The 12,283-nt window shown below is 42.0% G+C and overlaps 1 protein-coding gene across 8 annotated transcripts in view; it reads right to left on the reverse strand.

Moving 5' to 3' along the window:
• The window catches only part of LOC128693903 (ribosomal protein S6 kinase alpha-5), a 197,704-nt gene that overhangs the window by 58,708 nt on the left and 126,713 nt on the right, over nucleotides 1–12,283 (reverse strand). For all 8 annotated transcript variants that reach the window (XM_070090759.1, XM_053783770.2, XM_053783771.2 and 5 more), the window contains one exon: nucleotides 12,178–12,246. In XM_070090759.1, coding sequence (XP_069946860.1) covers nucleotides 12,178–12,217 — 40 coding nt within the window. In that variant the 5' untranslated portion in view covers nucleotides 12,218–12,246. The remainder of the gene's footprint in view (nucleotides 1–12,177; nucleotides 12,247–12,283) is intronic.

A 12,283-nucleotide genomic window follows, 5' to 3' on the forward strand; every position in this document is an offset into this window, starting at 1 on the left:
CCACTCCGCGAGCAGCGAGAAGACAGCCTCGACACAAGACAAGTAGCAAATAGCAACTACACTCATCATCTGAGATCATTCATTCCAAGAATGACTCGAGTCTCGAACATGTTCGTACAGTAAAATGACATTGATGAAATGAAGTCAGACGAAAAAATGAAATTGCTGGCCCACAGATGGCCCCAACTTTACCATATTCCCTATTTGTATGTCCCACAACAAAAAAGGCAATGAATTGAGTAGGTGACAGCACTTAGTTTGTAAATAAAAGGTGGAACCCTTAACCTAAAATTGTAAAACCACTGTGTAAAAAAAAGAGGGACGGAGGGATAGAGAGGAGGGGAGGGGAGGGGAGGGGAAGAGAGAGAGAGAGAGAGAGAGAGAGAGAGAGAGAGAGAGGGATGCCTGGTGGTAAGTGGTAATTCCTGGAAGGTGTCCTCTCTTCTTAACATAAAATGTCACATAGGTCAGGTTAGCTACACAGTAAGGTGCATCAAACGCTTATATTCAAGACATAATTCACTGCAACTCAGCAACGTATATATATATATATATATATATATATATATATATATATATATATATATATATATATATATATATATATATATATATATATATATATATATATATATATATATATATATTCAAATATTCATCCTAATCCAACAGATTAAAACATACAAGATCTATTGTAATATTCACAGAAATCCCAACAAATACAATTTAGATAATGGAGAATATAATAAGAAAACAATCTTAAGGGAGAAAAATGATATTAGAATTCCGGCTCCTAGGGTTAGTAAACTCATGACAAGGTAAGAAAGCCAGTGAGGCTTATTTAACTGAGGTTCTCCCATCTTCCCCAGACGCAACTCACAACAATTGACTAACACCTAGGTACCTACTACCTGCTAGGTGAATAGGGACAGTCTTAGACACACAAAACCTGTAGGGAATATAAAATACGATCACGCAGCAGCATCTAATACACAATTCATGATTGGCTAAATACCAGGAAATGTCACCTTGCACCGTGTACACAAAGCCTTTGTCCTCTAGCTGAAAGCTAAAGTTTTTTTTTTTTGTATTATTAACAAGTGCTCTTTATCTGGTGGAGCTGAGATGTTCTAGTCAAGTGAGGAATTCCCAGTGATTCTTTGTCAAGACCACTATCCACACAGGGAATACTATATGGCTTTGTTGCTATCGTGCTATCGGATACTCTTACATTATAACTGAACTGATCCTGTCTATATGCCTCTAACACACACACACACACACACACAGAGGAGCTATGAATCGACCCCTGCAACCACATATAGGTAGGTACACACACAAGAAGACGACTTTGGATATGCATGTTTTTAGAGGAGCAACAGATATCTCATTGTTTAGTTGTTGATACAGTGCGAGTAAGAGGTAGATGGTGTACAAAAGAGAAGTGAAAGTTAATAAATTAATGGAGGAAGTAGTTAGGATAACATATAAGGAAGTGTTGGGACACAGATAGGCTGGCGAGAGCATAGGTAATAAGGAAGTTGTAGTATGGGGTAGATTTAAGAATGCAGTGTTAGTGTGTACAGCAAAAGTTAGTGGATATAGGAGGGTAGGTGCAGGAGGGAAGAGGATCGATTGGTGGAATAATGAGGTAAAAAGAGTGGTAAGGGAGAATAAGCTATCATATGAGAGCATGACTCAAGAAATCGTAATGACACGATTGCAAACAAACCATACCACGGGTGGGATTAGAACCCGCGGTCAGTCTCTAACCATACCCCGGCTGGGATTGAACCCGCGGTCAGAGAGTCTCAAAACTCCAGCCCGTCGCGTTAACCACTAGACCAGCTAGCCACAATAAGATTCGTCCAACTAGGTATATTTCTACACCATAGGAAGGTTAGCACAGGCACCACTGTGACCACAAATGCAAGTTTTTACAGACGAATCTCCAGCTAGCGTGGCCGTGACGAACTCTAGCTCAAGTCCCTTCACTGCCGTCAACATGACGAGTCTTATTGTGGCTAGCTGGTCTAGTGGTTAATGCGACGGGCTGGAGTTTTGAGTCCTCTGACCGCGGGTTCAATCCCAGCCGGGGTATGGTTTGTTTGCAATCGTGTCATTACGATTTCGTGAGTCAGTCTCTAATTCCAGACCGTCGCAATAGCCACTGAGCCAGCTAGCCACAATAAGATTCATCCAACTAGGCATTTTGTATATTTATACGCCATTGTGGCTAGCTAGCCCAGCGGCTAACGCGACGGTCTGGACTTTTGAGACTATGATCGTGGGTTCTAACCCCACCCGTGGTATGGTTTATCATATGAGAGGTTTTTACAAAGCAGAAGTGATGTAAGGAAGGTGGATTATATGGAGAGTAAAAGAGAGGTCAAGTGGTGAGGAAGTGTAAAATAAGAGCAGATGAGTGGGGGAACGAATGGATTTTACAGTTAAAATCAAGAGGGGGGAGTTATTAGATGGGGAAATGGAGGTATTGGGAAGATGGACGGAGTATTCTGAGCCGTTAAATGGTGATAAAGAATGGGAGGCAGTGATTTTATTCATCGGCCAGGGAGGCATAACATCCTTTAGGAGTGAGAAAGAGCCAGATGTCAGTGTGGAGAGGCACGTGAGAAAGTGGGTATGGAATGGGGTAAAGTAACTGGGATTGATGGGATCAAGACAGAAATATTAAAAACAGGCGGGGAAGGTACTTAGAGGGTTAACAAGAGCGTGCATAATTGTTTTTATAAGGTAAAGGGGAATAAACCTGCCGAGTCTATCAGCAGGTAGTTTTATTACTGAAAGATTTAAGAGTATGACAAGGTTTTTAGGAATAGGGGATTTGTACACCAGCTGTTTACATTGAAACACACAAGTGATCAATGCTTTGATAAAGGTAAGGAACTCTCCATTGCATTTATGGATAGGGAAGCAATGTAGCAGTTGTTGTAAAAGTATGGAATACATGGTAGGTTACTTAAAGCAGTAAGTGTTCTCATGTGAATAGCAAGGCTGATGGTCGGGTAAGAGAGGGAAATTATTTCCCAGGAAAAGTAGGCCTTTGACAGAGATGTGTGATGTCACCATGGATGTTTTAATATATATATATATATATATATATATATATATATATATATATATATATATATATATATATATATATATATATATATATATGAATAAGTGAATCTGGTACAGAGTGGGAGTTGCACATTTTTTTTTTTTTTGCCGTTGACACGGTTCTTTTGGAAGATTCTGAAGAAAAATTGCAAACGTTGGTAACGAATTTAGGAGGGTATGTAAAAGAAGGAAATTAAAAGTGAACAAGAAAAAGGCAATGAGAGACTAGATATCAGATTGGAGTGATAATGGAGGTTGTGAATGTTTTTAAATATTTGGGAGTGACTTGTCGGCAGATGGTTCTATGAGAGAGAAGGCGAACCATATAATGCCAAAGGGAATAAAGGTGGATGGTGCACTGAGGTATGGACCCAGTGTAATGTACCACAGTATAGTGGCACCACCATGGTTGTATGGATGCGAAGCATGGGTTGTAAATGTTGCAGTGAGGAGGCTGGAGGCAGCAGAGATGTCTTGTTTGAGGGCAATGTGTGGTGTGAATATTAATCAAAGAATTCGGAATTTGAAGATTAGGAGGTGTGGAGTTAACAAAAGTATTCAAAGGGTTGAGGAGTTAAGGTGGTTTGGATATTTAGAGAGGCTGGAGAATAATAGGATAATTTGGAGTATAAAATTTGGGGTGGAGGGAAGGACGGGTAGGGATTATCCTAGGTAAAGGATAATTCCTACCTGAAAGGGGGAGTAAAGGAGGATTTGTTAGTGACCTGAACACCCAACAAGCTTGTGTAAGCATGTTAGGAGTGGAGACAGGTAGTTTTTTGTGATTTATGTGCTGTTGATGCAAGGTAATATTTATATAGGGATACAGGGACACCGTTTAGCCAGACTTGAGTTCTGGAGGTGGGAAGTACACTGCCTGCACTCTGGAGTGGTGGTGGTGGTGGGAAGTACACTGCCTGCACTCTGGAGTGGGGGTGGTGGTGGGAAGTACACTGCCTGCACTCTGGAGTGGGGGTGGTGGTGGGAAGTACACTGCCTGCACTCTGGAGTGGGGGTGGTGGTGGGAAGTACACTGCCTGCACTCTGGAGTGGGGGTGGTGGTGGGAAGTACACTGCCTGCACTCTGGAGTGGGGGTGGTGGTGGGAAGTACAGTGCCTGCACTCTGGAGTGGGGGTGGTGGTGGGAAGTACACTGCCTGCACTCTGGAGTGGGGGTGGTGGTGGGAAGTACAGTGCCTGCACTCTGGGAGTGCCTGCACTCTGGGTGGGGGTGGTGGTGGGAAGTACAGTGCCTGCACTCTGGAGTGGGGGTGGTGGTGGGAAGTACAGTGCCTGCACTCTGGAGTGGGGGTGGTGGTGGGAAGTACAGTGCCTGCACTCTGGAGTGGGGGTGGTGGTGGGAAGTACACTCTGGAGTGGGGGTGGTGGTGGGAAGTACAGTGCCTGCACTCTGGAGTGGGGGTGGTGGTGGGAAGTACAGTGCCTGCACTCTGGAGTGGGGGTGGAGGTGGGAAGTACAGTGCCTGCACTCTGGAGTGGGGGTGGTGGTGGGAAGTACAGTGCCTGCACTCTGGAGTGGGGGTGGAGGTGGGAAGTACAGTGCCTGCACTCTGGAGTGGGGGTGGTGGTGGGAAGTACAGTGCCTGAACTCTGGAGTGGGGATGCTGCAGTTTAGAGGGACATCTGAACCGTGATGTCAGTACGCTTCTGGCAAGACAGGTATTGAATGAGTGACAGTAAAAGTGTTTTCTTTATTGGATCACCCTACCTCGGTGGGAGACAGCCAGTGTTAAAAAAAATAATGTCCTAGGTTAAATCTTATCATATTTGCATGTGTGTGTGTGTGTGTGTGTGTGTGTGTGTGTGTGTGTGTGTGTATGTGTGTATGTGTGTGTATCGTGCCAAAATAGGTAAAATTGGTCAATTGGCAAGAGCTCATTTAAAGTTAAGTCCTTTCTAAAAAAAATTCTCTTGTACGTTTAAAGATATATTTTTTTCATTTATGTTAATGTAAAAATTAATAATTTTGTACCAGAAGAACCTTAGAAAACTTACCTACCCTTATTATAACAAGCGAAATTATTGCATACACAAATTTTCGCTTGCCTTATTCGGCAAGAAGAGCGTTGCTATTTAAGCCAAAATCGCAAGTTTTACCTATTCGACAAGACATATATATATATATATATATATATATATATATATATATATATATATATATATATATATATATATATATAAACACATCAGCTGTCTCCCACCAAGGCAGGGTGGCCCGAAAAAGAAAAGCTTTCATCATTCACCTAATCACTGTCTTGCCAGAGGCGCGCTTACACTACGGTTATAAAACTGCAACACTGACACTCCTCCTTCAGAGTACAGACATTGTACTTCCCATCTCCAGAACTCAAATCCAGCCTGCCAGTTTCTCTGAATCCCTTCGTTACCTTGCTCACACTCCAACAGCATGTGAATTCCTTAAGCCCGTTTGTCTCCATTCACTCCTATCAAACACGCTCACACATGCCTGCTGGAAGTCCAAGCCCCTCGCACACAAACCCTCCTTTACCCCCTCCCTCCAACCTTTCCTAGGCTGATCCCTACCCTGCCTTCCCTCCACTACAGATTTATGCACTCTCGAAGTCATTCTATTTCGTTCCATCCTCTTTACACATCCAAACCACCTCCACAACCCCTCCTCAGCCCTCTCGATAATATCTTTGGCAATCCCACACCTCCTAATTTCCAAACTACGAATTCTCTACATTATATACACACATTGCCCCTCAGACATGACATCTCCACTGCCTCCAGCCTTCTCCTGGTTTCAACATTCACCACCCATGCTTCACACCCATATAAGAGCATTGTTATAACTATACTCTCATACATTCCCCTCTTTGCCTCCAAGGACAAAGTTCTTTGTCTCCACAGACTCCAAAGTGCACCACTCACCTTTTTCCCCTCATCAATTCTGTGATTCACCTCATCCGTCACAGCCCCATCTGCTGACATGTCTACTCCTAAATATCTGAGTACATTCACCTCCTTCATACTCTCTTCCTCCAATCTGATATCCAATCTTTCATCACCTAATCTTTTTGTTAACTTCATCACCTTACTCTTTCCTATATTCACTTTTAATTTTCTTCTTTTACATACCCTACCAAACTCATCCACCAACCTCTGTAACTTCTCTTCAAAAGCTCCAAAAAGCAGTGTCATCAGCAAAGAGCAACTCTGACAACTCCTAGTTTGTGTTAGATTCTTTATATTTTAATTCCACACCTCTTGCCAACACCTACGCATTCACGTCTCTTACACCTCCATCTATAAACATATTGAACAACCATGGTAACATCACACGCCTTTGTCCAAGGCCTACTTTTACTGAGAAATAATCTTCCTCTATACTCTAACCTGAGCCTCAATATCCTAGTAAAAACTCCTCAGTTCTTTCAGTAACCTACCTCCCTATTCCATACATCTGCAGCATCTGCCACATTACCCCCTATCTACCCAGTCATATGCCTTTTCCAAATCCATAAATGCCACTAAAACCTATATGTTTCACCGTAAACACTTGGTCTACACCTCCCCTACTTGTCCTAAAGCCTCCTTGTTCATCTGCTGTCATACTCTCCATCTTACTCTTAATTCTTTCAATAACAACTACCATACACTTTACCAGGTATACTCAACAGGCTTATTCCCCTATAATTTTTGCACTCTTTTGTCCCCTTTGCCTTTATACAATGAAACTATGCACGCCAATCCCCAGGTACCTTACCCTCTTTCATACATTTATTAAATAAAAGCACTAACCACTCCAAAACTATATCCCCACCTGCTTTTAACATTTATATCTTTATCCCATTAATCCCAGCTGCCTTACCCCCTTTCATTCTACCCACTGCCTCACGAACTTCCCCTACACTCACAACTGGCTCTTCCTCACTCCTACAAGCTGTTATTCCTCCTTGCCCTATACACGAAATCACAGCTTCCTTATCTTTATCAACATTTAACAATTCCTCAAAATATTCCCTCCATCTTCCCGATACCTCTAACTCTTCATTTAATAACTCTCCTCTCCTATTTTTAACTGTCAAATCCATTTGTTCTCTAGGCTTCCTCAACTTATTAATCTCACTACAAAACTTTTTCTTATTTTCAACAAAATTTGTTGATAACATCTCACCCACTCTCTCATTTGCTCTCTTTTTACATTGCTTCACCATTCTCTTAGCCTCTCTTTTTCTCTCCATATATTCTTCCCTCCTTGCATCACTTCTACTTTGTAGAAACCTCTCATACACTAACTTTTTCTCCCTTACTACTCTCTTAACATCATTCACCAATCGCTCTTCTTCCCTCCCACATCCACTTTCCTGTAACCACAAACTTCTGCTAAACACTACATTCTTAAACCTACCCCATGCATCTTTAACCCATTACCTATACTCTCACTAGCCCATCTATCCTCCAATAGTTGTTTATATCTTACCCTAACTGCCTCCTCTAGTTTACAAACCTTCACATCTCTCTTACTTGCTGCTTCTATTTTCCTTGTATCCCATCTCCCTTTCACTCTCACTGTAGCTACAACTAAAACGTTATCTGATATATCTGTGGGTTCCCCTATAAACATGTACATCCTGAAGTCTACTCAACAGTCTTTTATCTACCAATACGTAGTCTAACAAAACACTGTCATTACGCCCTACATCATATCTTTTATACTTATTTATCCACTTTTCTTAAAATATGTATTACCTATAACCAAACCCCCCTTCTATACAAAGTTCAATAAAATGGCCCCAATTATCATTTACACCTGGCACCCCAAACTTACCTACCACACCCTCTCTAAATGTTTCTCCTACTTAAGCATATAGGTCCCCTAACACAATTACTCTCTCACTTTGTTCAAAGGTTCCTACACACTCGTTTATCTCCCAAAATCTCTCTCTCTCTCTCTCTCTCTCTCTCTCTCTCTCTCTCTCTCTACACTCCTGTCTTCTCCAGGTGCATACACGCTTATTATGACCCACTTTTTGCATATGACCCTTATTTTATTCCACATAATCCTTGAATTTATACATTTATATTCCCTCTTCTTCCATACCTGATCCTTCAACATTATTGCCACCCCTTCCTTAGCTCTAACTCTCTCATACTCCTGACAATCCCATTTATATCTCCCCACTGAAACTCACCTACCCCTTTAGCTTTGTTTTGCTTAGAGCTAGGACATCCAACTTCTTTTCATTCATAACATTAGCAATCATCTCTTTGTCATCCGCACTACATCCACGAACATTCAAGTATCCCAGTTATATAAGTTTTTCTTCTTCTCTTCTTTAGTATTTTCTACAGGGGTTACTAGCCCATTGCTCCCGGCATTTTAGTCGTCTCATACGACACGCATGGCTTACAGAGGAAAGATTCTTTTTCATTTCTCCAGAGAGAATAGAGGAAATAAAGAAGAACAAGAACCATTAAGAAAAAAAAAGAAAAGCCTAGATATGTGTATGTATATATATGCATGTGCATGCCTGTGTAGTGTGACCTAAGTAAATATATATATATATATAAATTTATATATAAATTAATATATATAATATATATAATATATATATATATATATATATCCTAGGCTAAATCCTAATTTTTCAGTGTTGAAATTCAAAACAACTATCTGTAAAAACATTTTTATATTTACATTGAGTAAGGTTTACATTTTTCACGCTCTCTCTCTCACCATACCACGCCACACCAGCACAGGTATTATCATGGTACCACTTGATACTCCAGCACAGGTATGCTCATGGTACCACTTGATACTCCAGCACAGGTATTATCATGGTACCACTTGATACTCCAGTACAGGTATTATCATGGTACCACTTGATACTCCAACACAGGTATGCTCATGGTACCACTTGATACTCCAACACAGGTATGCTCATGGTACCACTTGATACTCCAACACAGGTATGCTCATGGTACCACTTGATACTCCAACACAGGTATGCTCATGGTACCACTTGATACTCCAACACAGGTATGCTCATGGTACCACTTGATACTCCAACACAAGTGTTCTCATGGTACCACTTGATACTCCAGCACAGGTATTCTCATGGTATCACTTGATACTCCAGCACAGGTATTCTCATGGTACCACTTGATACTCCAGCACAGGTATGCTCATGGTACCCCTTGATACTCCAGCACAGGTGTCCTCATGGTACCACTTGATACTCCAGCACAGGCATTCTCATGGTACCACTTGATATTCCAGCATAGGTATCTTCATGGTATCACTTGATACTGCAGCACAGGTGTCCTCATGGTATCACTTTATACTCCAGCACAGGTATTCTCAGGGTACCACATGATACTCCAGCACAGGTGTCCTCATGGTACCACTTGATATTCCAGCACAGGTATCTTCATGGTACCACTTGATACTGCAGCACAGGTGTCCTCATGGTACCACTTGATACTCCAACACAAGTATTCTCATGGTACCACTTAATACTCCAACACAAGTATTCTCATGGTACCACTTAATACTCCAGCACAGGTATGCTCATGGTACCCCTTGATACTCCAGCACAGGTGTCCTCATGGTACCACTTGATACTCCAGCACAGGCATTCTCATGGTACCACTTGATATTCCAGCATAGGTATCTTCATGGTATCACTTGATACTGCAGCACAGGTGTCCTCATGGTATCACTTTATACTCCAGCACAGGTATTCTCAGGGTACCACATGATACTCCAGCACAGGTGTCCTCATGGTACCACTTGATATTCCAGCACAGGTATCTTCATGGTACCACTTGATACTGCAGCACAGGTGTCCTCATGGTACCACTTGATACTCCAACACAAGTATTCTCATGGTACCACTTAATACTCCAACACAAGTATTCTCATGGTACCACTTAATACTCCAGCACAGGTGTCCTCATGGTACCACTTGATATTCCAGCACAGGTATCTTCATGGTACCACTTGATACTGCAGCACAGGTGTCCTCATGGTATCACTTTATACTCCAGCACAGGTATTTTCATGGTACCACTTGATATTCCAGCACAGGTATCTTCATGGTACCACTTGATACTGCAGCACAGGTGTCCTCATGGTACCACTTGATACTCCAGCACAGGTATTCTCATGGTACCACTTGATACTCCAGCACAGGTATTCTCATGGTACCACTTGATACTGCAGCACAGGTATTCTCATGGTACCACTTGATACTCCAGCACAGGTATTCTCATGGTACCACTTGATACTCCAGCACAGGTATTCTCATGGTACCACTTGATACTCCAACACAAGTATTCTCATGGTACCACTTGATACTCCAGCACAGGTATTCTCATGGTACCACTTGATACTCCAGCACAGGTATTCTCATGGTACCACTTGATACTGCAGCACAGGTATTCTCATGGTACCACTTGATACTCCAGCACAGGTATTCTCATGGTACCACTTGATACTCCAGCACAGGTATTCTCATGGTACCACTTGATACTCCAGCACAGGTATTCTCATGGTACCACTTGATACTCCAGCACAGGTATTCTCATGGTACCACTTGATACTCCAACACAAGTATTCTCATGGTACCACTTGATACTCCAGCACAGGTATTCTCATGGTACCACTTGATACTCCAGCACAGGTATTCTCATGGTACCACTTGATACTCCAACACAAGTATTCTCATGGTACCACTTGATACTCCAGCACAGGTATTCTCATGGTACCACTTGATACTCCAGCACAGGTATTCTCATGGTACCACTTGATACTGCAGCACAGGTATTCTCATGGTACCACTTGATACTCCAGCACAGGTATTCTCATGGTACCACTTGATACTCCAGCACAGGTATTCTCATGGTACCACTTGATACTCCAACACAAGTATTCTCATGGTACCACTTGATACTCCAGCACAGGTATTCTCATGGTACCACTTGATACTCCAGCACAGGTATTCTCATGGTACCACTTGATACTGCAGCACAGGTATTCTCATGGTACCACTTGATACTCCAGCACAGGTATTCTCATGGTACCACTTGATACTCCAGCACAGGTATTCTCATGGTACCACTTGATACTCCAGCACAGGTATTCTCATGGTAACTTGATACTCCAGCACAGGTATTCTCATGGTACCACTTGATACTCCAACACAAGTATTCTCATGGTACCACTTGATACTCCAGCACAGGTATTCTCATGGTACCACTTGATACTCCAGCACAGGTATTCTCATGGTACCACTTGATACTGCAGCACAGGTATTCTCATGGTACCACTTGATACTCCAGCACAGGTATTCTCATGGTACCACTTGATACTCCAGCACAGGTATTCTCATGGTACCACTTGATACTCCAGCACAGGTATTCTCATGGTACCACTTGATACTCCAACACAAGTATTCTCATGGTACCACTTGATACTCCAGCACAGGTATTCTCATGGTACTATGTTACTTGACCACAAGGTATCGCAAGAACTATGACTATTATCAACATAACATGAAAGTAATGAAAACTAGAATAATAACAAGAGGCGTTAATAAATGCATATTTTATAATTTTAATAATGTTAATATTCTTATCTTCATCATAAAACCCTAACCCGCGTAGTTCATTCAGCAGTTAACTCTCTCACTCTCTCTCTCTCTCTCTCTCTCTCTCTCTCTCTCTCTCTCTCTCTCTCTCTGAAATACGACGACTTAAGAAATTCGGGCACAGAAAAATAAAATGAAAAGTGGGCAGAATAAAATGAGGGATACCCAATTAATGATAAAAGTAGACTGTCGAGGCGACAACATCAAAAACAGAAAAATAAGAGAGTAAGAGAAAGTCTGCAGGTGACCTATCACTGCTCGTAGGTCATTAAGAATGCAGTACACCTAAACACTAATGTTTCAGGGATTAAAACACACTGTGTATATACTCACGTTATATACACTGCTCGGGGTATATACGTTGTGGGTAAGATGTAGGCTATGTTAAGAAAGATGGCCATCAGGCAGTACTCACCTCCCGTGCCTAGCACTTTGAGTAACTCAAAATGCGCCATGTCCACGCGCCCCTTCCCCGTGAGGTTGACTGAAATGAAAACCAAAACATTAAATGTTACCACGTT

This window comes from Cherax quadricarinatus, chromosome 33, assembly GCF_038502225.1.
Source record: "Cherax quadricarinatus isolate ZL_2023a chromosome 33, ASM3850222v1, whole genome shotgun sequence".
NCBI lineage: Eukaryota > Metazoa > Arthropoda > Malacostraca > Decapoda > Parastacidae > Cherax > Cherax quadricarinatus.